At 44.3% G+C, this 27,778-nt stretch overlaps 1 protein-coding gene across 7 annotated transcripts in view; it reads left to right on the top strand.

Moving 5' to 3' along the window:
* The window catches only part of TEAD1 (TEA domain transcription factor 1), a 248,421-nt gene that overhangs the window by 66,368 nt on the left and 154,275 nt on the right, over nt 1-27,778 (top strand). For all 7 annotated transcript variants that reach the window (XM_037050054.1, XM_037050052.1, XM_037050050.1 and 4 more), the window contains exon 2: nt 8,812-9,067. In XM_037050054.1, the coding sequence (XP_036905949.1) occupies nt 8,911-9,067 (157 nt within the window). In that variant the 5' untranslated portion in view covers nt 8,812-8,910. The remainder of the gene's footprint in view (nt 1-8,811; nt 9,068-27,778) is intronic.

Below are 27,778 nucleotides of genomic sequence, written 5' to 3'. Positions count from 1 at the left end.
GATGGTTCTTAGTATGCTGATGGCATCGCATAAAAGCTTAATTCAATAAAAGCAACTATTCAGAGTTCCTGGAATAAACTTTCTCTAATGTAACTGATCAGAAACGTACTGAAACAAACATATTCTGCCTATTCTGTGTTGTCCCACTTTTACCCAGTATTAATGCTACATGCCCCTGCCCTCGGTCCTAGAGGTCACACAAGTTTTATTTCTGCTCCCAAGGAGTTCTGTGATCATGTTTTGGGACTCAAAAAATATTCTTGCATGATTGAAGGAGCACATCTGGATCTGTGTGTTCTGACCCGTTAGAAATGGGTACGTCAGGGCAGATAGGCCAGACTCAACATCCCCACGCACAAGTGATGTTCTGATTGCTGACGGTCGCGATGACGGAAAGGGACCAAACGTGTCATGATGAATTGTGTTCTTGGTCACCCCAAGCTGACAGGGAGCCGGAGTGTTTTCCTTCTGGACAGGCTGGAGCTTAAATTTTACATTCTCTGATGTGAATGTTGATGAGATCCATGGGAGTCAGTAGGATCTTTAGGGAGCAACTGAAAGCCAGTGTGTGTACCCAAGGACTTGGACTTCTTACATACTTCAGCCCTTTATAAAATGCCACCTTGGTTCTAGTTTTCCTTGTTGATTGTCTGACAGCCTAATCCAAAGTAAGCTTCGTATTTACCAGTTACCACTGTCCCCAGCATGCTGTCTCAATACTCCCATGTAGATGGCCAGAACGAGAGAGCCATCCTAAGTCCTAGAAGCTGCAGAAGGTTGTCCAGGACCACCTACCTCTACGTGGAGTAGAGAGGGCTTCTCCTGAGGAAGCAGAATTAGAATTTCGAATCAGCCAGAGGAACTACGTCTGGGCAGGTCACTGCTGGGACTCCGAGTCAGTCCAGAGCCAGCATGTCCTTAGGTTGGCTGTCAACAGGCTGTGTAATGCTGAGTGAGTCTCCACTGGCCTTTTGTAGGAGAGGCGACACCTCAGGCACGGCCCACAGACACCAGGGAAGCAGCACTCTGGCTGCGTGAGGCCTGTTTGTAGGCGTTCCCTCGGGCACGGGATGGGCTGGACCCTCCCGAAATGCTTGTCTTAGATTTGGCTGAAGGCAGTGTTTGTATTTATCTCACATGTTGATATCTTTTAAAATACGAACTGCCCACTTACGATTTTGAATTTGTACTCATTGTCATTTAAAATGCTAAGGCATTGTGATAATTTGGTGAATCATACCAACTAAGAAAGTGATAGTATCCGTAATTTAGTGACTAAGAGTATTTTTTTCTTTGTTTTTAGTAAGCAGTGTGATTGGTGAGTGTACTTCAAATATATGCCCACTCTACACACCTATAGGAATTGGGCAGTTCATTTGGGGTTTTCTTTGACTGTCACACCTGGGCAGGGGCTTCCACGTTTCCCTTTTGAAACGCTTGCTGACAGCTGCTCCCTGCTAACTGGGGCGTTTTTTTGTTTTTTTTTTTCTCTTAGAGCAGGAAAGAAACTTCTGTATCCGGGTTGGAAATGTGTTTCCTGAGGTTAAGTTGTCCACCTCCCAGGATCCATGACTCAGCCTGCAAGTCACGTCATCCAGCACATGCTCCCCTTGCCCGTGCACTGTTTGAATGTCAGGTTTTTCACGTTGGAACGGTCAGATGGGATGCACTGCCCGGACCTGGGTCATTGGCGGTGTCCTTTTGAAGGACTTGAGTGATGGAGAGCAGTGATTAGCTGGACTGGTAGTGGTGATGAGGGGAAGGAGGAGGCAAGAGTTTCTGTTCTCAGAGGCTAACGGATTCATTAGGGGGTTGGGAGCTTGATTCCCCTGCAGGCTGGTGACACAGAGCTGCATAGCCTGAAATCAACCAGAGCCTTTCTTGAGCTGTCACCTGGGCAGGTGCTTAAAGCTGATGGAGCAGAGAATTCGGGCATGTCAGGAGGGCAGCGCTAAGTCCTCTGATGAGGTACCCAGCCTCCAGAGCTCGGTGAAGAGGTATTGGCCTGTTGATGAATCCTGTTGATGGGGAAGTGAGTTCTGAAAATGAGAAGGAGTAATTATCCACTCCTTCCTGCTGGAATTAGAGGGAACCTATTGGCATTTAGAGTATATGACACCAAGGTTCCCTGGCTAGTATTGGCTCCACAGCAGACGTGGCCTCAATTCTCAGCATCAGCATCCTAAAAGTTCTGCTCCTTCTTTGACAGTGACTTATGTTCTGTAGTTCCGTCTCTCTGGAGGCTGCCTTCAAAGTCCAGGCTGCCAGTCCTCATATTTCACAAGCCACTTGTTAGCAAGTTTGGCTAGTGTCTGAAGTGGTAGGAAAATAATAACCTGTCCTACTTTACATATGCAAAAGCAATTAACCGCCATTAGTGCCTGACATTCCTCCCAACTACCCAGGGAGGTGAATCAGTATCATTACTCTTCATTAAGAATTAATTAGTCTGTGCTTGATGGTGTCAGTCATGGACAAAGCTGAGACTTCAGCACTGCCTACATTCCCTTTGAAAGCCAGCCTACAGCTAGTGAGCCTGTGGTGCGAGTCTGATATTAGATGTGTCTCTCTCTGGAGGAATGACTTCTAGATTGAAATTCTGTTAAGTCTATGACTTTGGTCAACTTATGTAGACCTCTGGACCTCATAAGGTGGGGAGAGTACCCAACAAGGGCAGTGCGGTGATTAACTAAGATTTTATAGGTGAAAGCTTCAGGCATTGTGCTTGAAATCTGGATAACTGGGAAAGGCTGAATTTGGATTTGAGGCACCAGTTCACTTTGGAAGTAAAGCGTCTTTTTTCCTCGTCTTTTTGTTGGAGGGCAGCTTTTCCATTAGAGAAAAATTTGGACTTTCATTAAGATCACAGTGAACTTTGAATCATCAAATGCTTGGTAAAGTTGTCTCCTACAAATGCCATTTCAACCATGTGACTCTTTTTCTTTAAATCCTGAAGTGGCTTCCACCTGTGCTTGTTTTCACATTCTCCCGAGTGCTTAGAAATCTTTTTTCTTAGCTTTGCTCTCAGTGCAACTCCCTGTATATCACCTTTTTCACTCACCTACTCACTCAATTGTGTCTTGCTACCATTTTTTACCTTTTTTTACCTTTTTACCTTTTTCTTGGCCACCTCTTCGTTTTCTGGTCTTATGTCCTCACCAGTTTGCCTGCTGTATGGCTTTTCTTAAAGCTGTCCCCTTCTGGTTTTTGTTCTCTCTGGTGGCCCAAAGACAGGGGGAAGCAAAGGTAACGGTACCATTCCACTCAAAATCAGGTTTGTTTGTGGTGGAAGGAGCTTACCTGGTAGAGGACCTAAACTGTATTTATTCCTTCAACACAGAAGGACTCTTGCTTGTCAATAATTGTGACTAATAATTAAGAAATTGGATCAGATAGCCAATTCTTGGTTATTCAAACTGGGCCAGACTTAAGTCTGTCTTCTTATATCTTCCTAATTTGGGTGTTTCCTGTGGGCTCTTACTACTCGGTAGAACCTTGGCCAGAGTCAAGGCGCAGCTTGATGATAAATTTAGTCCTGTTATCAAAGAATGTTCATGTCATCTTGTTGTTGGTTTAATCGTTCTTTCTCTGAGTATTTACTATGCCAGGTGATCTGCTAGCCCTAGGGGTACTCTGGTGAGTCTAAGAGTCCCCGCCCTCAGGGACACTAGAGTGTGGATGGTGGGGGAAGCAACGATAATAATAAACCAACTTAATGAGTTCTATTATAGGTTGAGTTTATGGAATCACAAGGTGATGGATGACTAAGTGGGCCTCCTTCAGTGTTAATCACGGAAATTGAAGCACATAGGGGCTACGCGTGCCCTGCGGTCCTGCGTTACTCAGGTCGAGACAGAGTCTTAACCCCTAGTCCAGCTCTTTTCCTTTTGCCTCATAGAATGTGAAGACATTGGCTAAAACAAGCTGTATGGTTTTTTGTGAGCTTCATATTCAGTATCATTTCATTAGTCATGAAGGTTAGTTAAAACAAACCCTTTAAAATTTTATTTATTAATTTTTAAGGGGGGGTGGAAAGAGAAACATCGATGTGTTGTTCCACTTATTTATGCATTCATTGTGCCCTGACCGGGGACCAGACCTACAGCCTTGGCATATTGGGGTGATTGGTATTCTAACCAAATGAGCTACCCAGCCAGGGCTACAACTAACCCTTTATTGAAGACCTCTCAAATCACCGTGAGTGGGTGAGGTGCTTCCATCGTGAGAGACCCACAGGAATCAAGATGAAGGGGGCAGCACATTCCTGTGTCCTGCGTCATATCCCGTGTGCGTATGTGCTGTGAATAGAGTTGGTACCAGAAGCACCTGTATTTGACTCTCAGTTCCTTCTTCCCTCAGGCCCTTCTATTAAAATGTGGATCGGTCAAATATACATATGATGTCATTTCGCTGCACTCATCTTACTCTTTTTGGAGTGTCAGTGGGTAATTATAAAAGCATGATCTATTTAGGAAGTGTTGCATTGGGGCAGTGAGCGGGAATATATGGGTCCCTCTTAACAGATCTCTTTGGAGTTTACTTTGGTGTTTCTAGGGAGAGTTTCAGAAAAAAATAAAAGGAACTTCTAGAAAAGTGTTAATGACGAAAGCGGAGGCACACGGGGCCTGTGGACATACAGCAGGTTTTCAGCAGCAGGAGTTCCCTTCTGCTTTCCTTTTAGCCGTTCATTTAGATTTGCAGTATTTGCTTGAACCCAACTTCCCAGAAGAATATGAAAATTATTGAGCCCATGAGTATAAGTTTAGATTTAGATAAGTATTAAAAGTAAAGGGGTTTTTACAAATTTACAGATTCCCATTTAGTCATCTGAAGACCATAAGAAGGTAGATCCTTTTAAAGTTTATTTCCCAAAGGGAAACCATTAGGAAATCACCTGCATTTTTCTCCACCATCCCAATATCAGTGGGTATTTGGGCACCACAGAGTCCATATCACTGTCTAGAAATAATGGTCTGGAAAATAAACGAACATCTGGTCATGGTTTTACAGATGACAGAGCACCTTCGCTCATATTAGGTCTAAGTCTTTACGGCAACCCTGCTGGATAGAGGCCCTCCACCCCTTAATGATTTTTCTGTGGTGAGATTGAATTTAATTCATTATCACCACTTTACGAAGAAAACCCGAGCTTCTGAGAGATTAACTACTTCAGTCTGGACTGCATGGCTAGTGGGAGAGGCAGGTTTGGAATTCATATCAGTTTGAGCCTCAGTATCATGTTCTCCCTCCACCCCCCCCCCCAGTTTTGTATTGTTCTTTATTTACTGAAGTGAAAGTTAGCTCCCTTGCTCAAAGGCAGGATGAGGAGGTGAGGGCATGAGCTCTACAGGCACAGATATCCTATGCTTAATGCACGTAATGAGATCTTATTGTTGGCAATAAGCAGATAATTCTTGTCATGCATTTGGAAGCCAGGTAGATTGGGTGGTAGTTAACCAGTGCCGCACACTTTCAGGACACTCCTAATGTGTGGCTGATACTGTGAACCACTATATACAAGGGCAGTCCCAGGATGAGGTGGATTTTGAGCCGGGCTGGAAGGGCCCCGAGGGGTGGAATGCCAGAATGGTTATTTCGGTGTCTAGTACGGGGAGCTTTTCTCAGCCAGCCCCAGTCTTGTGATTGGAAACTCTCTGCCCATACAGGGCCTCATCTTACGGTTGGGTTGTAAAATCAAGGGCCTGTGTAACTCTGTGGATTATGTATCTGGCCCTGTTCCAGAGTAGGTAATTCCATCTTGCTGAGCTCCACTTGACCATATTGCCAGAGCCTGGACACAGAGTTCTTCCATTTGCAATAAGTGAATAAAAACATGGGGGGCATTTAGAACAGTGCCTGTGCTTACTAATTGGTTGGTCCAATTAATGCTAATATAATACTGCATTCCCCAAACAACCAAGGGCCAGGGCATGCGGCTCCTAGCTTCAGAGGTAACTTCAAGGGGTCATCTGTAAGACTCTGCCGTCTGTCTTTAAGGCAGTCCACCCCTGGCTGAGTTTCTACCAGCAGGAACTTCTTTCTCCTGTTGAGCCAGAATTGCCTTAGAACTTCTACAGGGTGGATCGGTGCCCTCTCCGTGTGGCAGACAGCTCTTCAGAGGATGTTCAGTGTCTAAACACTAACCGTAGCAATTATGATTCAAAAAGATCTTACCAGATTTGAGCCAGGGGTTTAAGCTAAAATAATGGAATTTAATATGAATAAATATAATCTCCTGCATTTAGCTCCTAAACCAATTGTGCTAGAGAAGAGAATTCAGAAATAGCACTAGGAGTGTGGGAGCTTGGAGGGCTTGTGGATCATCATCAGTCCCCGAGTGTCAGTCGTAGAGGGCCCTGGACAAACTGGGTTGCGTTCATGAAGGCTGAGCCAGGTGTGGTGTGTTTTGTCTAGTCTAGGACGCAATCGGGAACCGAGGGGCTGCTCCTGTCTTATGGAAGTGGGTGTTTTGGTAGGAGATTTGCTTCTGCAAGGGATGGGTTAGTGTAGAAGTTAACCCAGACATGGGTTTTAGCCCAACAGATGGACGAATTTCAACTTGTCAGTGCAAAGGGAGGTGGTTTGGGGGAGGTAGTGGGTTTCTTGTCACTGGTGATGTTCAAGTGTAGACTGTATGACCAGTTGAGAAGTGTCAGAGGGTACTTCTAGCATTAGATTAGGGGGGTGTTGGTGTGCTTTGGTCTGAAGACTCTGAGGCTCTCAGTTATATGGTAGTGTTCTTTTTATGCAAGTAAGTTTCCCGCAGTCCCTTTACCTACCCTCACTGTCCTGGGTTCCCTCCCTCTACCATAGCGGTTGAGCGCTAGACACATCCCACTGTTTGCCTTAAAATGTGCCTCCCTGGCGTGAATTTGTACTTCTCTGAGCTGCTGAGAGCTCAAGGAGTGGCCTGTGTGTTTGTGTCTGTTGTTTTGTTTTTGTTTGTTTTGTTTTTTGGGGGGTGAAGTGGTGAGGGAGAAAGATAGTGCGCTAACACTGCTCAAAGCATTCACTCGTATTCTCATAATTTCTCCAATAAACTGCTTTGGAGCTAGAACAGACTCTAGGGGAGCTTGCAGCTCAGCTTGAATTTTATAAGACTCTTAGATTCCAACAAAAAATGTAATAATTTGAGAATTCAAAAGGCCCATACTGCAGGCATTGAAGAGTTCATCTGGGGGTCAATCACAAAACCCTTTTTTGTGGCATAATTTATACCTCAACATTTGGCAGTTTTTAAAGTCCCATGTCAATGTACATGTGTTGGTAAGAAGTAGTAAATATTTTGCTGACAAGTTCTTTGAATGATGGATCTGTGGCAGCATTTAAAGGCAGACAACCTGGGTTTTTTTTTTTTTTATCCAGGTGCTGCCAAATCCAAAAAGCTGTCAGGATACAAAGCCAAAATCACCCACTAGTTATACCATTAATTGTGTAATGCTCATGTGCCTCAGAGTTTTTGCACCTGGGATCTGTTGATATATACCAGTGGGGGAGGGCAGGGGAAAGGGATACAATTGGGAGGGAGGAGGAAAGAAGACAGGCTGCTTGCTCCCAGGTGACTGCCCTGGAGCACTGAGCAGCCCCTGGTGCCCAGTGGGGCTGCCAGCACCTGCTCCCCTCCTGGCTGCCTCTACTGTAATGCTGCATGGACTTGAGGGGGCAAAAGGCAGGGGGGAATGGTGGTCCCACTAAGCTCTCTCTGCTAAGGCCCTGTGTCTACCTTCTTCGATTAGTCCCCAGGAGCAATTCCCTGCTTTTCAGTAAAGCCTTTGAATTAATGATCTGATGCCTTTTCAACAAAGGAATATTGATATGTTAGCATGTGGACAGCAGGGGGTACTGGATTAGATCATTTTCACATCGGTGTTTGTGCCAGTTTGACATTTGTTTGGAAGGCTTAGCCTTTTAAGACCATAGGTTTCATGCATAATTTAAGGGAATAAATCTTTGAGAAAGATTTCTTTTGGTTCTGTAATCTTCAGTGCTACAGAGAAATAAATGAAAGTCTCCCCCATGGCTTTCTTATGGTCAGAAATTTCAGGTAGGCTACCTGATGAAGCGCCCGTGGAGGTGTAAAACAGTTTTTTCCGTAAGTGTGCTGGCCACTTGTGGCTGTCACAGAGAGGGCAGGAAAGTGGACGACTTGGTCCCTGCCTCAGGGTTATCGTGTAGAAGCTGAGAGTGGCCAGGTGACCGGACTGTGCAGGACCCAAGTCCCACAGAGAAATGCTGTGGACCAGCAGGTCCGGGTCAGCTGCCACCACTGTCTGGGCCCAGTGGGTAATTGGTGTGACCGAGTAATCTTCCTCCTTCCTTCCTGCCACCATCTTGCATCTTGGTGATCTCAGTGACAACTATTAGGATGGTCTAACTTTCAGCGTTATTATGTCAATTGCCATAGTAAAGGCAGACATCTTTTAAAAAAAATTTTGTTTTCAATGAAATTGTTCTTCTGTGGAGATGTGATTACCATTGAGCTAAGTGCTTGGTAGATAGCAGGCATTTAGTAAAGGATTATACATGGTTCGCTGTGAATTTGCAGCTTGGAGTGAGTCCTGTTCTTGGATGAAAACTTCCTCTCCTCTGCAAAGATTCTACAGCTTCTGTCTGCCGGTGCATTTCTGTATTGAGTTCCTAGCATGAATACATGAAGAAAAAAGCCACTTGGATTTCAGAATTCCATATTCTCTGCGAGTAGTCGTTCTTCAAGCAAAGCTGCCAACTGAAGAATGTGCAGTGAAACTAGCAGGAGCAGTGTGTTGGTGGTTACCTTGTCCTTCTCACATTGTCTTTTGATTTCTCTCTTAGGTTTGTTTTCTTGAAAAGGCTCCAGGCCTCGGCTTGGAAAATCCAACCGCCAAAATTGAGCCCAGCAGCTGGAGCGGCAGCGAGAGCCCTGCCGAAAACATGGAAAGGATGAGTGATTCTGCAGATAAGCCCATTGACAACGATGCGGAAGGGGTCTGGAGTCCTGACATTGAGCAGAGCTTTCAGGAAGCCTTGGCTATCTATCCACCATGTGGAAGGCGGAAAATCATCTTATCAGACGAAGGCAAGATGTATGGTAAGTGGTCTGGAATGCTCCTTTGAAACACTGCAACCTGCTTTTGCAGTAAAGGATCATTGTAACTAGCCTTCTGCCTAGATCTGCTCATCGTGTTGTGTTGAACGATCTTCGTAGAATTTTAGTTGGACATACAAGGGAGTAAGTCTCAGCTAAAGAGGAGAATCACTAAAGGATCATTGGGCAATTGTTCCCTGAGGGTTTCTTCTTCTTCTCCAAGCTCAGTGGCATTGTATCAAAAGCTCTGGATGTGTAGGTGGAAACCTAGGCAGTTGCAATGGCATTTGCAAATACTAGTGTGGGGACCAGCTCTTCAGAGTGCACGCCCAATCGAAAGGAGGCGTGGCTCCTTGGCGTCAGGTGACTGAAATGGGGGTCTGGTGCTGCCGAATCTCTTACTTTTTTTTTCCAGGAAGAGCTAGCAATCTAGATGCTTGCATAGGAAATCTCATTTATAAAAGTCAAGGCTTTTTCCTTTTTTTTAGTATAACCCTGTATAGGCTAGTTAGAACATATATATGGCTTAATCAGACCCTTAAACCACCATTTTATTGCTTTGTTGACAATTTGCAGTTGAATGGTAGTCCAGGCATCAACTCCTCCTCCCAGGCTTTTCTCACCCATCTGCCCTTGTAGATGGGGACACCAGGCAGTGTGTTCTGAGGGAAACTGCGTGAGTGTCTAAGATGGTAAGACTAGTTGACCAGATGGCTTGGGGTGCTGAAGTCTGGAGTTTGTGTGCTAGGTTTGGGCATTTCCCACTTCTTTCACTAAGGCTTCTGGTTTCAGACCTGTACTTTTTGGCTGCTTACCTTTTAGGAACCAGATGGCAGGTGGTTGCTTGTACATTCTGCTTGTCTAATAGGTACATTGAGTTGCCAGAGTGTGCACAATAGCTGAGTGTAAAGAGATGCAAACAAATAACCTAAACGCAAAGAGAACCGGCTCAGCAACCTACCTTAGGTTGTTAACTTATCACAAGTGTGGTTTATTTCTAACTAATTTGAAAGCTTGTTCATAATAGGGTGTTGTACCTTTAATACTGTGTCTCCTCTATCAGGAGCCGTAGGAGGCTGGAACTCAAACTAGCACACACTACTAAGGAGAAAGCAGATGGTGGTGCAGCTGCCACCAGCTGTGCCCCCCTCCCCCTCCCCCTCTCCAACTTGGATGATGTAATGGAAACAAGGAAAATTTCGCTTTCTGCAGCACTGGAGTCTCTAAGCCTGTCTGTGTCACACACATGGGGGGAGAGAGAGAACCCAACCCTTCATCATTTGTTTTATGCTCTCATGTGATCCACTGTAGCCAGAGAACTTTCTCTGGGTTTGCTGAAATGGTCAGGGTGAAATGTCTCAGCTGCTGGGGGTAGGAACTCTTAGGCCTTTAGTTTTCTCTGTGTTTGTATCTTTCCTGGGCTGCTCGTTCTCGGCCTGTATTTGCTTTCAGGGTCTTGTCTTTATACCTAAAAATGTATCATCCCCATTTTAAAGGCAGAGAAAAGCACTTTAATCTTCAAGCCTTCTTTGAAACTGATTTTATCATGAGTAGTGAGGGTGGCTTCAGGCCACTTTACGTTGTACAGCTCTCGTTTATTTACCCAGAAATTGTCGTAACCAAAAATACTGGCCTAGTATTGGGAACCCTGGTGGAGAGCAACTATGTCCCTTTATTTCTGGGAAAGTCACTGTCTCTTTAGGTTGCAGGGCTAAGAACATAATTCAAAACAAAAGTTAATCTTTTCATCTTCAGTTTTGTTTTCTCTGTTGAGTGTACTTTTTAGGTAGCAGCCATGGAAGATATAACCAGTTTGCTGATAACTTGTATCATAAATATAATTTTTTGTTTGCAAAAACAACTGTGTACGAGCTCTTGTTGATAACTGGATGTCAGAGGCAGCTGGCTAAAAAACAACTGTGAGAAGATTTGGATTTGAGTCATCTACCAGCAGTGAACTCAGACAGTCCTACCTTTGGTCTGCGTCTCAGATTTTCCCCCTGTAAGAAAAGAGGGTGAAGTAGATCGTGTCCGTGGATCCTTGGGATATTTCCCTTTTATGAGGTGTGATTTTGTGACGCACCTCAGTACGAGTGATCAGTGCATTGACAAACATGTGGCAGTAGTTGTCGGAGCATGTCCTTAATACCCATGGTTATCAGCTCTTGAGGAGATACTCTTGATGGGCAGTTCCTTTTCCCCCTTAAATTGGCCTGCCATTTACTGGCTGTGTCAGTGGCCAACCTGATTTAAAAATGGGGCCATCTTTTTGAGCAAGTGGCATTAGGAATTATAGCTGCAGGGCCATGTGTCCTGATGTGGGGGTGTAGGAGATGCATTTGCTGCAGTGGCCCTAAAGCCACCTGACTCCAGACAGCTGCCCCGAACTTACTCTCCACACAGAGCTTTGCTTCTACTACTACTTTGGAAGGAAATGCGGTAGTTAGCTGGGCCCTGGAGAGTGGAGACTGGACCCCTTAAGAAGAACTGCCTCGGGTGCCCTGGAGCTGCCTATGACCTGTTTGTGACTTTGAGGATGAGCAAAGGTTGAGTTGGGAGCCTCCAGAATGAGGCCCCAGCCACTCGGGGATGGAGTCATGCGAGTACTGTGGGCCAGGGCTACTGTTCCTTGGCATTCGGCCTGTTCCCCATCCTACCATAAGTGAATCAGGACACAAACCAGACCGGGAGTCGAGGTTTCTTAAGGTCCAGAGTACATACTTTCTCTCTTAAGCATTTTGAAAATGAAAACATTGAAAGCATTTTGGATTCCATGGAGTAAAATCAAAATAATTTAATGGCTTTTAGTGAAATACCAAGTGTTTTTGACCTGAGGGGGTTATTTTGATATTTCTGAGCATTTGTAGAGCGCATTGTGATGTCACTAATCCTGAGCTATGGGAGAAGCAAGGTCAAGTGCAGCACTGATTTATTTTGGTAATGAAATTTCCTCTGTGGTTGGCAGTAGGGCAAATGCAATCTTATATTGGGGAAGAAGAGAAAGCTCTCTTTATGATGAGGTTTGGGCCATCAGAAGAGATGGCTGACATCCCTGGTTCTGTAGGGAAGCTGAGACTTGTATGGTCGGTCTCCATGTGGACGGATTACTTCTGTCTTCGGCACCGTATGTGTGGACAGTTGTTCTTAGGGGTAGTTAGAAGGAGGATAAGACCTCTTTAATTTTGTTTCTGAGAGCTTGCATACTCATTCTCTTTCGCTGTGTTTTCCTTTCCTTTTCTTTCTTTTTTAAAAAAAATACTGAATTTATTGGGGTGATGCTGGTTAATAAAATTATGTAGGTTTCAATTATGTAATTCTTTTTAAAAATATTTTATTTTTATTTATATTTAGAGAGAGAGGAAGGGAAGAAGAGAAACATCAATGTGTGGTTGCCTCTTGCGTGCCCCGAAGTGGGGACTTGGCCAGCAACCCAGGCATGTGCCCTGACTGGGAATCGAACCAGCGACTCTTTGGTTTGCAGCCCTCACTCAGTCTACTGAGCTACGCCAGCCAGGGCTTCAGTCATATAATTCTATAATATATCATCTATATTTGTATTGTATTGTGTATTCACCACCCAAAGTCAAGTCTCCTTCTGTTACCATTTATCCCCCCTTTACCCTCTCTTACCTCCTCCGACTCCCCTTTCCCTCTGGTAATCTCCAAACTGTTGTCTATATCTGTGAGGTGTTTTTCCCCCCATAATTCTTTCACCTTTTTAACCCAGCCCTCCTGCTCCTCTCCCATCTAAAAATTGCCAGTCTGTTCTCTGTATCTATGAGTCTGTTTTTCTGTGGTTCTATTTTATTTTATTTTTCCATTAGATTCCACATGGAAGTGAAATCCTGTGATATTTGTCTTTCTTTGACTGGCTTATTTCACTTAGTGTCATATTCTCTAGGTTCATTCATGCTGTCACAAAAGGTAAGATTTTATTCTTATAAAAAATATTTTATTTTCTTTTTAATTTTTAGAGAGGGGAAGAGAAGGAGAAAGAGAGGGAGAGGAAATTGGTTCACAGCCCGTGCTCAATCCACTGAGCTACACCAGCCAGGGCTACATTTTATTCTTTTTAATGGCTGAGCAGTATTCCATTGTGTAAACGTGCCACAGATTTTTTGTCCACTCATCTACTGATGGGCACTTGGGCTACTTCCAGATCTTGACTATTGTAAATAACACTGCAGTGAACATAGGGGAATTTATATTCTTTCAAATTAGTGTTTTGAGTTTCTTCAGATATATTACCAGAAGTGGAATTGCTGGGTTATAAGGCAGTTCCATCTTTAATGTTTTGAGGTCTATCCCCATTGCCCTCCACAGTGGCTGCACCAGTCTGCGCTCCCCCACCAGCAGTGCACAGGGACTAGGGTTCCCCTTTCTCCTCATCCTCTCCAGCACTTGTTGTTTGTTGATTTATTGATCATGGCTGTTCCTACAGGTGCGAGGTGATAGCTCGTTGCGCTTTTAACTTGCATCTCTCTGATGATTAGTGACATTGAGCATCTTTTTATAGGTCTATTGGCCATCTGTGCGTCCTCTTTGAAGAAGTATCTATTCAGGTCCTTTGCTCGTTTTTAAATTGGATCATTTATTCTTTTGGTAATGACCTGTATATTTTCTTTTCCTACTTTACACAGCTGTGTATCCCTCTCTCTGGTGGAAAGTTGGGGAGGGGATAGCAGGGGCACAAGGTGGGAGGGCGGTTCTTGATCAGCAGTCGTCTGGAATTGCATTTCAGAGGAGCAGACCTTAGTTTGAAGCAAGACAGAACAAAACGACGAACATGAGAATGCCCAGATGTGTGTCTGTGGCAACTGAAAACCCCAGTCTGGCTGTGTAGTCATCTATCTCCCATAATCAAGCCAGGGGAGGAACAGGAGCTAATATTCAGTGATTGCTTCCTTTACAGACAGAGAAGCCTAGCACTTCAAGTCTTGGGCTTTGACATTGATATGAATCCCAGCTCAGCCATTTGTTGGTATCGGACTTTGGGCAAGCTGTTCTTCTTTTGTGTGGCTCCATTTTCTCAAGTGCAGTAGGGATTTAAATAGATCCTGTTTCAGTGGATTATTATAAGAATTAAAACTAATTGTGATCTAGGATCTCCCCTACCATGTTTGAACAATGTCTGGTGCACACTGAAAGCTGTAAGAGTGTTTATGAACTAAAAACAAGTGTTGTCTGCCATGTGCTAGATTACATATAATTTCCATCTAATGCTCCCAGCACCATTTTGAGGTGGATATTATGAACCCCACCTTGTAGGTGAGGAAGCTGAGGCTAAGAGGGGTAAAATGGCTTGCACATGATCATTATAAATTGCAGAGCTAGAAAGTTGCAAATCCAGGTTTTTCTGACTCCAAAACCTGGGCTCTTTCCATTGGGTTTTCATTCCTTCCTTGGTGGCAGTCATATATTAATCCAGCAAGTAAGCACTGAGCGCCGCCTGTATGTCAGCCCTGTACTAAGGGTTGTCAAGGACACAACCCTTAGACAGACATGGCCCCTGCCCTCATGGAGCCATCACAAGTTCATTTGCAGGAAACACTGACCTGAGGTCAAGGCTGTGTGCCAGAGCTTTCTGGGAAGTCTGAGGGCCCTTTGAAGATGGTCACCTTCTACTTAGCCTTTTGCAGCCTGTTCTTGGCCACAGATGTCCAGGGCACCTGGCCCAATTGCTGGCAGGAAGAAAGCTTCTCAAATGACACAGCGGGACGATCCTAGATCACAAGGCTGGCCTTGATGGTGGCCAGAAAGATGTCTGGAAGATTCTGGTGCCCTAGGATGCTACAGGCAGCCTGGGAAGAACAATGGCTGGACAATGACTTTCTCTTCTTTCTGAGCAGATGTCTTCAGGTTCTTACTTTGCACAGGTCCAGGGACGACCTCTTTCTTGCTGGGATGCCAGGTCTACCAGTTAGCCCTACAGAGCTGAGTTGTGAGGCCTGGAGCAGGTGAGGAGGAAGGCACCTCTGGGCCAGCCTTCCCCGATTGCTGCCCTGAGACCTGCCAGTCAGGGAAGCACAAGACTTGGGGTTGCCCCGCTGCTTACCTCATTCAAACACAGGACAGGTGAGGGAAGGGGGCTGCTTTAGTGAAGTGGTGGCAGAACAGACCAGGGAACAGCACAGTGAGTGCCCACAAGCAGACTGAGTGTGTACTAAGCAATGTGGGCAAGGAGACTGAAATCTGATCTGGAGAACTGGTCAAGGAAAGGTAGGAATGTCCCTTTGGAAGACAGGGGACTTGCACAACATCTCTCTGAGGTCCAGGAAGGTGGTCTGTGTCTGTGGAGGCCCTAGAGGCCCTTATGTGGAAGTGACTATTCATACAGTCCGAGGGGGAAGTGCCCCTTGGGGCCTGAGCTGAAGTGTTCTTCCCATCTCTCCATCTGAACATCAGGCAGCAGCACTGATTGATTTCCTCTGTTCTCTGACCTGTGTTTCAGGGCAGTATTTCAAGTGAATTGACCAGAAACAGGAAGAACAAAGACCCCCAGAACAGGCTGGAAGCTCCATGTGACAGGGAACTCATCCTGCTGTCTTATGGGACATAGGAAGTGTCAGTAACTTTTTTCTCAAATATATGAATACATGAATTGTTGATTAAAATAAAAGAAGGCAATTAAGCCTCTAGGCCCCAGGGCCTCTGCTGTTGCAAGAACTGGCTGGGAGGACAGGAAGACAGAGAGAGAAAAAGAGGAAGATGTTAGCATATTTAATGGTCTTTCCAGATGTGAAAGAAGAGAGCCTGCTTTTTGCTGTGTGTTCGAAAATGTTAAGTCAAGAGCTAGGGGAGATTTTTGCCCAGATTGGCACAGTAGTAGAATAAGGGTTCATTCTGGAATCCTCAGCACAGATGAGTAATGAGGGGTTTAGAAATAGTTTGGTTCCTGTGAGAATAGCAAAGCCGGCGTCGTCAGCATTTTGATTGGGAGGTTGAATGTGTGGGGGCCATGTAGAGATTTGTACACAAGGTGTGAGTCCTCGTGCAATCCGGGTTAAAAAAAAGCTAATTAGGATGGCTCAGGAACTGGTCATATGGAGAAAGAGGAAAGGATGTTAAATTATTACCAAGTTATGCTTTCCAACAGCTTTGCTGGGGCAGTGGATGAGCCGTGGGATTGAAAAAGACAGAAATTCATCAATTATTCATTGAGGGCCTGCACTGTACTTTGATGTGGGGACAACAGATAAAAAATAATAAAAATAACCGTCCTGTTTGACCAGTTACATGTGCTAGTCATTTTCTCTGCTTTAGAATGTATTATCTGTTTATTTCTCACAATAATCCAATGGTACAGGTACTGTGATTATCCCCATTTTACAGCTGAGGAAGTCGAGGCCCTCAAAGGTCAAGTTACTCGTTCAAGGTTACACTGGAAATAAGTGGTGGAGCTGACATTTGAAACCAAGCCAGTTGATACACTAACTGCATCACTGACATTTAAGGAAGCACAGTACATTCTGTACTAGAGATAGACACAGCTTAGTGGTAGGGCAACGCAAATGAAGTCGCGTATGATTGGGGGATGCACATGACTGTATTTAAGAATGCAAGGGAGTGGAAGGGAGTCCGACAGATAGACTTGTCTGAGTAACAGGAAAAGGCCACTAAGTTTTTTGTTTTTATTTCTTGTCTTTTCTTTTTTAAACCTACTTTGGGTGTAGACCTATTTGAGAATGTATAGAAAGTTGTGGATCTTTTCTGCAGAACAGTGCATGTTTGTGTGTAGTTATAGGATTGCTGCATGAAACTTCAGGTGATTTCTGGAGCCCAGATTCAGGCGTGCTACTGTGGGCAGAGAGAGAGGGGGGGGGAAAAGGCATTCAAGCCTAAGGGAACAGTGTGATAAATGTGCAGAGTTCAAAAGGGCATAGCTGTGATACTCTCAGAAACAAGGGTGTGTCCCGGAGGGTACACACACCTGGAAATGTGGGCTGCATCCTGGAGGGCCTCGAATGCCTCCCCGTGGTATCTGGTGCTCATTCGGAGGACAAAGGAAGCCATAACATTCTGTTTTAGGAGACAGCCATGACTCAGTGTTTGACAAAGCCAGCTCTGAAGGCGTGAAGACAGGTTGGATGGCTGTTGCAATAGTCCATTGGGAAAGGATGAGACCCAAATCAAGTTGCTGGCAGTGTTGGTGGGGAAGTTTAAGAGGTGCAACCGACTGGACTGGCTGACTAAAGGCAATTTGTGAAAGAGAAGGAGGAGTTGGCGATGATTTTAGAGTTCTGCTCCTGGGTAGTAGGGAGGATGGTGGGACTATCAAATGAAATGGGGAGTGGAGACAGGAGGAGCAGGTTTGTAGAGAGGAAAGGAATGAGGAGTTGAGTTTTGCCATGCACTCGGGCACTACTGGATTGCTGTCCAGATGTAGGTTACCTGTTGAAGTTACAGGAATAGTTTGGGGCTCACCTTCAGAGAGGTGGTCCCTGAAGCTATAAGAGTGGGTGACAATGGCCTGCAAAGTATAGACTCACAATGTCTTGTGATAAAATTGGCATAGATTTTCAATGACATACCAGTAACAGTGGGGAGAAGACAGAGATTGCCTTTTTAAGGAGAAGGAAGATAGCATCAGTGACTCCCAAGCCTTACCATCATCAGCAGAAGCTTTTGAGAAACTTAAAGAAGACAAAACCAAACAGACACAAACCAGTGGAATCAGACTCTGGGAGTGTGTGTGGTCTGGGAACCTGTATTTCTGAAAGCTCTGTGGGTAGTTTGGGTGATCAGTCCAGTGTGAGAGCCATTGAGTTAGGCTGCAGCCTGAGTCCAAGAGGACAGGACCACATTTTTAGATTGGTAAAAGAAATAGATGAGGAGAGAATGAGCCCAGCATACGAAGCAGTCTTTACAGGGTTGGAGTGCAGGAGATGAACTGTATCATCCAGTGTATGCCCCTCTGTACTGAGAGGGGGCATTACTCTGGCCCTCTCTGTGGAGAGATTTGGCCGTGCAGGGAAGGAACCACGAGGTGGTATCTTGAAGGGCCTAAAAAGTTAAAGGAACACTTACTTTAAAAAAAAATTATTTGTTTTATTTTTAGAGAGAAGGGAAGGAGGTAGAGAAACATCAACGTGTGATTGCCACTGTGTGCGCCCCCAACCCAGGCGTGTGTCCCAACTGGGAATTAAACTAGTGACCCTTTGGTTCTCAAGCCCACACTCAATCCACTGAGCTACACCAGCCAGGGTGGAAGACTTACTTTAGAACAGGGGAGAGACTTGGTCATTTAGTTACTAGGGGAGAAAAATTTATAGATTAACGCTGTATCTGGTGGAAGAAAACCCAGGAGAAACTTCAAAGGGAAAGAGGCTTTTTTCATTCTGTTGCATAATCAGATGGGTGGAGGGTCCAGGGAGGGCCTGATGGTGGGCTTTTGAAACGTAGAGTAAGCGTAGCAGAGATATTGTGGGGGAATGGGATATGGATGGGAGGAGTGAGAAAGAATTGCTGAGCAGTGCACTGATCTTAGTCACGTTTCCCCAGTTCTACTTGTCCTTGTGTGTATGGATATGTGTTTTAAGTTCTATATAATGGTATCACCTGTGTAGGTTCAGGCGTCCACCACCACAGTGAAGACATAGGACAGTCCCAATACCTCAAGGATCCCTGGGGTTATCTTTTCACAGCTATACCAAACTCTGTCCTGTTCTCTCCCACCTACAACCCACCTTATCCCAAACTCCTGGCAACCATTGATTGATCTTCTATTTCTAAAATGTTGTCTTTTCAAATGTGTTATGTAATAGCATTATACAGTATATAACCTTTTGGGGTTGGCTTTTTTCCTTTCCATTTAGCATAATTCCCTGGAGATGTATTCATGTTGCTGTGTCTATCAATGGCTTGTTCCTTTTCATTGTTGGGTGGTAGTCCATGGCATATATGTACTGGAGCATGTTTTTTTGTTGTTGTTTGTTTTTAATGATTTTATGTATTTAGCTTTTTTTTTTTTTTTTAGAGGGGAAAGGAGGGAAAAAGAGAGTGAGAGAAACCTCAATGTACGAGAGATACATGGCTGCCTCTCGCATTCCCCCAACTGGGGACCTGGCCTACAAGCCAGGCACATGCCCTGACTGGGAATTGAACTAGCAACCATTTGGTTTACAGGCTGGCACTCAGTCCCCCGACCCACACCAGCCAGAGCTGTAGTGTGTTTTAACTCTTCACCTGTTCAAAGGTATCTGGGCTGACTCTACACTTTGGGGATTAAAAATAAAGCTTCTATGACCATTTATTTGCAAGGTTTTTTTTCACATAAGTTTTTACTTCTGTGGGATAAATGTCCAGGAGTGTAATTACTGGGTCATATCATAGTTCTGTCCTTAGGTTTTCACTAAATGCTCGACTGTGTTCCAGGGCAGCTGTACCGTTTTATACTCTCACCTGCAGTCCAGGTTCCCTGCACCCTCGCCAGCATCCACTGTTGTCCCTGTAGCTTATCCTAGCCGTTCTCGCCGTCCTGGTCGGTGTGTGGCTCATGTGGTAGCTCGTGTGGTTCCCATTTGCATTTTCCTAATAACTAATGATGTTGAACATCTTTTCATGTGCTTATTTGCCATCTGTATATTCCTGTCAGTGAAATGCCTGTGTCTTTTGTCTCATTTTCTAATTGGATTATTTATACTTTGCCTGTTGCACTTTGGGAGTTCTTTATGCTAGATACAAGTCGTTTCTCACATACATAGTTTGCAGATATTTTTCCCTTGTCTCTCACTTTTATCTTTTCACCTTCTTCACATGGACTTCTGTAGAGTAAAAGTTTTAATCTTGATGAAATCCAATTTATTAATTTTCCTTTTTGTAGATTTTAACTTTTGGTGTCAAGTGTAAGAATTCTTTGCCTAGACCTAGATTCTGAAAGTTTTCTTCTGTGTTTTTTTTCTAAAAGGTTTATACTTAGCTTTTGTTTTTGTTTTTTTAACATTTGAGTATATGATCCATTTGGGATTAGCTTTTATATAAGGTGGAGTGTTACTCTTGGGAGAGTCCATTGGCATGATTACATTATATATGTATGATTAGGGTTTATTCGTATTTTGACAATTGTTAAGGCTTGGGATCCACTCAAGTGCCAGTGAGTGCGTCGCTGCACCAGTGTAGGTGCTGAAAGGGACAAGGTGGCGCTGGAGGGGCTGGTACGTTGTGACGTGTGGAGCTCAGAGGCTCTGCTGTACTAGAAGCTGTGGCAGGACAGGAGGCTGCGGTCATGCATGGGAGAGGCAGCAGCTGAGATGAGAGGTGGAGAGGTTTCAGGTGATGAGTTTCGAGGTGTGGCCACAAATGTGGACGACTGATATGAATGTGGTCATCGGCCACGGGAGGCCAGGCGGGAAGTACTGTGAGGCCCATCAGCACTGGACTGATTAATCACTGGCCTTGAAGTTCACAGTAGTGAAGTGTGGATTTGTAAATACTTGTACCAAAGTAAACAGGTGTTGGAAAAACTTCTGGATGGCCCCATGGATGTGAATGGAAAGAGCTTGGTATAAGTGAGTGGTGTGGACCTTGTGAAAAGCAGGTGGCAGATTGGTGGGACAGAAGGAACATTGGGTTACAAGAAAGTTCCAACATTCCGTACCTCCCCTCTCCCAAATTCTTTGGCTGATCCCAACTTACTATACCTATTTGCGGAGTACCTTTGGGCATCCATATAAGCTCTTTGCGTTCTGTCACCGTCAGCTGTGGAGTGGAGTGAGGAATTCAACATGTTTCTCCCTACCTCTCAGCAATGTTGAGAGAAAATACAGTTATGTATGGGAAAGTGCTTCAAACTGAATTCTAAAAAGAATACTTTCATGAGGTTAAGCCCTTTTGGGGCAGCTTGTTGCGAAGGTAGAAGAGACCATTTGGGAGCTGTCACACAGGATTGAGCTTCCTTGGCCTTGGTAGAAGAGGATTTGGTTAAGGCAGGGATTGAACTGAGCTCTACCCCCCAGCCTTTGAGGGTTTCTTCCTTTCTTCCTTTCTTCCTTTCCTCCTTTCCAAGGAAGGGGTTGGAGAGCGGAGATCCAGGAGTAACTTGCCTGGATCAGAGTCACCAGTGATGGTGGAGGGGACCTGCTGCCTGACAGAGTTGGCTCTCCCTGGCATCCACGGGGCGGGGCAGGACAGGCTTCCTTGTGGGTAGCAGCACAGGGCCGGGTCCCCAGGCCGCCTCTGTTCCTCCCCCACAGACTTCCAGGGCCAGAGCTTCGGTTCCTTGCTCCCCTGTAGCTGTGGCCTGCATCTCTAATTTCTTATCATTGTTATTTGTGTCCCATTGCATCGATAGTGCTTAAAGTGGTCATGTTAATAATAAGTATCATTATTATTATTATTATTATTATTATTATTATTATTATGATACTGTTCCACTGACCTCTGTAGTAAAGGTGATATCTTAGAGAACCTTCAACTTGGTAAATTTAAATATATAGATTTATTCTGTGGTTGGGATAAAAAAAATCCGAAGGAATTTACAGCATAGCAATAGGGGTTGCTGCAGGCATTATAGGCAACTCGTTCCTTTTCTGTTATATGTTTCTTTATTAATAGAGGTTTTTATAGTGAACATATGTTACTTTTGGAATTAGAGGGGAAAATAAATATATTAAGCTTATTTTTTTTCCCTCCGATTCTGAGTAAGGAGCACTCATTAAAAAACAATGTGGAAAATACCGAGCATTAGAAGCAAACCATCTTGCTTCACTTTGGTGTGTTCACCGAGGTGCATCGGGGAGGGGACGCTGCTGCAGGGTCGCAGTGGGCAGCAGGGTGGTGTTGGGAGAGGAGGCCGTGCCGGAGAGCTCTCCCTTTCAGGTATGGGTTGTCAGGGCAGTGATCTGGAAGGACAGATGGTCAGACAGTGATGGCTCTAGGGCTGGGAAGCAGGACAGGGTGTTCTTATTGTAGGTTTCAGGACATTAGTCGGGCAGTTCAACAGGTGCCCCGGTCAGTTGGATCTGTCCGTCAGCTGTCCGGACTAACAGTGGCGTTGTTCTGACATTCATGTATTCTGGCGAAACAGGGATAGGAGAGAGAAGAAAGCGTTCAGATCTGGTCTTTCGGTGTCCACGTGCCCACGCTAAAGTGCCACCCCAGAAAGACCAGAAATGAGCATGCCATGTCTCCGCTGAGCCAGTAGCTACCGTGTCACTTATAGTTGAGCGCTGACATGCTTTACTCCTGAAGGATTGGGGGCCTCTCTTTTAAAAATGTTGGTAGGTTTTTTGGGTCCATGTTACTCTCTGTAACAGATTTCTGTAACAAGATTCCCAGCATTGACTTTGGGCAGAGGTGGGTGGCTTTCGGTGTATGGAAATGCTCTGGAGATATTATGGTGTGCTACAAATTCTCCTGTGATTATAATCATTAGGTTTAACCCTGGGTATGTTCCATTTGCTTGATATTTACCAGCTCTGCGTACACTGCAGATTATTCGGTCTGCCCACCTTCTCTTCTCTCAAATGCTTCACATCAAATTATTTCTTCTACGCCCATATGGTTATTATTTCTTTAAAGCCTCTTGCTGTATCTGTATACTCCCTTCTTACTTAGCCCTTCAGAACGCATTCTGAAAGGTGTGACAATGAGACCTGCTGCCTAGGACATTCAGTTTATTAAGAATTTTTAAAAATAGAATTACTGCTTTTCTTCACAGCCAGTTAAGTTGGTCATTAGCTGGAAATTTCCATAGACATTATTCCTTTGGTAAAGGTCAGGGGAACTTTTAGGCTACCTTAAAAGAGAATGCTCTGGGGGAAATGTAATTGATCACCCCAAAGCTTTGCAGCATCCGGGGTAATAGTTAACATATGTTAATAAGCTGAGTTTTGTTTTTTTTTTTTCTTTTCCAGTCATTTACAAAGGTCCTAATTACTCACTCTTTGCCTGCCCTCTTCACTGGGTCTGCCTCTGTGCCCTGTGACTCCTTGCTATTGTGTTGAGACAGGCTTTGGCAACTGTCTCTTAGATGAATGGTTCTATTACAAACACAGTAGCTTCCGTGACAGCTTAGAAGAGATTGTTGTTTATTACTCCTTTTATTGAGAGAGGTTTGGTGCACATTAATGTCCTGATAAAGATATTTTTACCTGTAAAGTAGCCACAGCCTTAAACATATTTGATTGCGAAGAAGGTATCAGGCTGATGACATGCCATATGTGAGGTATCGGATTGCATGTTTATTCAACTGTTACTGCAATCTCTGTTCTCGGAGGTGCCTTTGTATTTGCTGTCTCACAGCAACACAAAATGCAATGGCGATACGATCCTGATTATGAAAGATGCTATTTGGGTTACTTGGATCGTAAGCCACATGTATTAGGAAGCATTCTCTCAGTTCCCATGTGTCCTGAGACAACCACATGAACAGTTGTTAGGTGAAGGGAAGTGCCAGGTGGGGTGACGACATGTGTTGGGATAAGGGCCTTTTGAGGTGGCCAAATCTTTGTAAGGCCTGGACCAACTGGAGCGGCTCTGTGATAGGGATTCAGAATGATAATAATAAATATTTACCCAGTGCTTACAGTGTGCTGGGTACTTACTGTTCTAAACACTTACTGTCAAGTCATTTAGGCCTCATTCCAAATTTTATAAATAGCTCCTATTATTCCCATATCACAGATGAGGAAACCAGAGCCCAGGAAGGTTAAGTGCATTGTCCAGGATCACACAACTAGCAATTTCTGGAGCCAGGATGTGAATCCTTGTCATTTTGGCTCCAGTGCTTGAGCTCGTACCCACTGCTTTCCGTTGACCCCAGGTTGCGACCCAACTACAAGCCGCGGTTGTCAGGACATAGCATCCCCATATTGCTGCCTGGCTGGTGCAGAGGAGAGTTTTGGTTCTAAGTAAACAATGAAAAGGAAAATGGGCTTCCTTGGCGTCTGGGCTGCTCTTCATTTTTTTTCCTGCCTGGCAAACTCCTACTGGTCCTTCAAGACCCTGGAAAAAATACCCCTTCCTCTCTGAAGCCTTCCCATATCTCCATCGGCAGAGTTAGCTTAGCCCTCTGTTTTGTGTTTCCACCACACATTATTCGCCCATCTGTCAAAGCACTTTTCAGATTCCTTTTACGCATGTGTGTCTGTATCTCGGTCCCCTTCAGAGACAGTGCTGTGACTTTGGCGTGTCTGTAGCTCTGGTCTCGGACACAGTACCTGGCATACATTAGGCCCTCAAAAAAATCTTTGAATTAGTGGAAGTTGCTAATAAGAACAATTCCACCTTTTATCTCTAGAAGATGTTCTTGCCCATAGTCTTATCACTGTTATCACATTGTTATAACATAGTAATGAAAAGAGGGCAACTATTATAATTTCAGAGGTAGGAACCTGAGGCACAGAGCCCAGTAAGTTTTCCATTAGGACATTTTATTTTGAGGAACTTCCTGGTGAAGTGGAACTTAGGGGAGAACCAACGGCAGCGACTCACATGTGTACACTTTTCCAGTACAGCTGTACTGCCCATGTGCCTAAGGTGTGAACAAAACCAGTTTATTTTAGTTTGTGTTTTTAGGTCCATAGTACAGTGATTCTGTGGATGGACATACAGTGGCCATGAAGGATTGCTGGTGGGCATGATGGAGGGATTGAGCAAAAAATTAAGAAAGAACTAAAAACAAAAATTAAAGATGAAAAAATTTTATGCCCCCTCTCCCCTCCCCAAAAGATTGCTGAGCTCAGTGGCTATAAAGGATTGCTGAGTTCTTTTGCTTATGGTGGTGACTTGAACGTACCTTCCTCCCACCCCTGATTTGGTAAGCTTCTTTGAGATGTCTCCAAATGTGTGCACATTACTTGTTTCAGGCTGGGTTTAGTTTCAGCTATCTGAACATCTGATTGCCCACCACTGATTATTCTAAGATGACAGTGTTGATCCTGAGTGATTCACTTAAGCGGAACAATGCCCTAAGTATCACTGTGGAGTTCAGAAGGATGTTAAGTTAGGGCAAGTTACCAGACCTTTATGACCAGGTCACAAAATCTGGTTAGTGTAGATTTAACCTGCCACTAATCAGTTTACTGGCTGATTTATATGGGGGTTTATCAATTAGCCTCTGGTAGTAAGTTCATCATGGTTATTAAGGGCATGGGGTCAGGAGTGGGGCTGTCTGGGTTTTAATCCTGGTTCTGCGACTGGGCTGGGTGTGTAACCACGGGCAAGTTAGTATTCCTGCACCTCCGTTTTCTCATTTGATAAATTGATTTCCAGCAAATGTGCCAAGGCAGTTCCAGGGTAGAGGGGAGGCATTGCCTTTTCAACACACGGTGCTGAGACTATTAAATATCCACGTGCAAAGAAGGAAGTTGAACCCACTTATCATATCCTGTACCAGAATTAACTAAAAATGGGTCATGGATGTAACTGTAAGAGATAGAACTATAAAACTCTAGAAGAAAAGAGTGTTTTTCCAACTTGAGTTAGGTAAAGTCTGCTTAGATATGACATCAAGAGCATAAGTAATGAAAATAAAAATAGATAAATTGATACTACATTAAAATGATAACCTTTCTGATTCAAGGATACTATCAAGAAAATACAAAGACAACCCAGAGAAGAGGAGAAAAGTTTTCTCAGATCTTAAATTTGACAAAGGACCTATGTCTAGTGTATATAAAGAATTCTTAGAATCCTAACAGAAAGACAAATAATCCAGTCAAAAAGTAGGCGAAAGATCTGAACAGGCCTTGTTTCAAAGAAGATGCATTAAGTGGCCATGTAAGCACATCCAAAGGTGCTCAGCACCTGTGGGCATCAGAGAAATTCAAACTAAAACCTCGGCAAGGTACCTGCTTCTTCATGCCACGTTTAAAGACTACAGTCAGAAAGACCGATGGTTGTAGGTATCGCCATGGACGTGGAGAACCAGGAGCCCCCATACATTGCTGGTGGGAATATGAAATGGCACAGCCATGCTGGGAAATAGCCCAGGGGTTTCTCAGAAGGTTCAGCATAGAATTATCATAGACCCAGATGTTCTACTCACAGGTATTCAACTAAGAGAAATGAAAACATATGTCCCTACAAAAACTTGTACACCAGTATTCACGGCAGCATTATTCAATAGCCAAAAAGTACAAGTACCCCAAATGTCCATAAACTGATGACTGCATAAATAAAATTTGGTATATTCATACAGTAGATTATATTATTTGACATTAAAAAGGAATGGGGTACTAATATCATATTATAACATAAGCAACTCTTGAAAACATTATGCTAAGCAAAAGAAGATAGTCACAAGACTACATATAGTATGATTCTGTGTATGTGAAATGCCCTGATAGGCAAGTCTGTAAAGACAGGAAGTAGTTTAATGGTTACCTACAATTGGTGAGTTTGAGAGAAATTGAGGAGTAACTGATAATGGGTATGGGGTTGGTTTTGTTTGGGGATGATTAATATGTTCTAAATTGGTTGTGGCGATGGTTATACAACTCTCCAAATAAACTAAAATTACTTAATTGTACACTTTCAATGAGGGAATTATATAGTATATGAATTCCGTCTCAATAAAGCTGATCTATATATGTATATGCTTAGCATTCCTCCTGGCCCTTTGAAAGTAGTGAATAAATGTTAGCTAGCATTGTGGTAATAACTGTCCTTCTTCATTTTTGTGGCAGTAAAGATGGAATGAGAGGAGAACACTGAGAAACTAGGTGACCATACCAATTAAGCCAGACACCAGGTGATAGAGAAGGTGAGAGCTCTGTGACAGGTCTGGGCTAGGAGCCGAGTGCTGATTTAGGAGAACTAATGTAAAGGTTAAGTGAAGTTATGTGGCACAACTGCCTGGCACCTAAGACTGTGAAGGAAATCTGAGTTTAGTTGCCCTTAAAATGTGGTTGAACTTGGGCCTGGGGACCTTAGATGTCACTAAACCAGGTGCTTTTCACAAATTAATGTGATAAAGCCAGGGTCTTTGTGTCTAGGAGTCACTAAACCAGATGTGCCTTTCCTTTTTAAATCACAGTAACGATGGCATGAAGACCAGAGTTTTCATTCTGGCACTATATATTTCTCCCAGACACTGTCTGGGTCGACAAAGCGCCCACACTCAGTCCAAGGCAGATGGTTCTGCATTTTGCACCCTGTTTTGGGGGGCCTGAATATTTGAACCCCTCAAGCAGAGGAGGCCAGAGCCCAAGTCCTCATACTGTGGAGATGGGTCCCTGCAGAGGCTTCACATCAGCACCGTAGATGTCCTAAGCTGGTGACCAGTGTCTCCTCCTTTAGAAGCTGGAAGTCATGTGTCACTAGAGGGAACTTCTCTGCTAAGATGCATTAATTTGCTAACATGGCTCACACTATTTTTTCCCTAGAATCTACCACTATAGGGAATTTCCCATTTCAGTGTTAAAGAAAACCAGGTGAGCTACTTTTCAGATGCTTAGACCACACACTAGCACCCACGGTCGTGCAGTACTAAGTGATGGAGCCAGGACACAGAAACCCCCTATGTCTGTTTGTCTGACGAGACAGTTTACTCTTAGTCTTCACCAATAGGCTGAACTACCTCCTAGGGCTCCACGAAGCAGAGGAGAAAGAGAGTAGAAGGCAGGGAAGCGTTACAGCACATGTATGTTCTCGGGATCAGTGAGAAGTCTGGGAGAGCTGGAGCATGGGTGCTGTGAAGGATGGAGTGGAGTGGCCTAGTTGCTCAGAAAGGTGGGATGAGAGATTATGTAGTAACGATCGCATTTAAACACT

This window comes from Sturnira hondurensis, unplaced genomic scaffold (genome assembly GCF_014824575.4).
Source record: "Sturnira hondurensis isolate 20B ecotype Veracruz unplaced genomic scaffold, ASM1482457v3 Scaffold0006505, whole genome shotgun sequence".
NCBI lineage: Eukaryota > Metazoa > Chordata > Mammalia > Chiroptera > Phyllostomidae > Sturnira > Sturnira hondurensis.
Note: the sequence above shows the minus strand (reverse complement) of the source record. Positions and strands in the feature narration are given on the sequence as shown.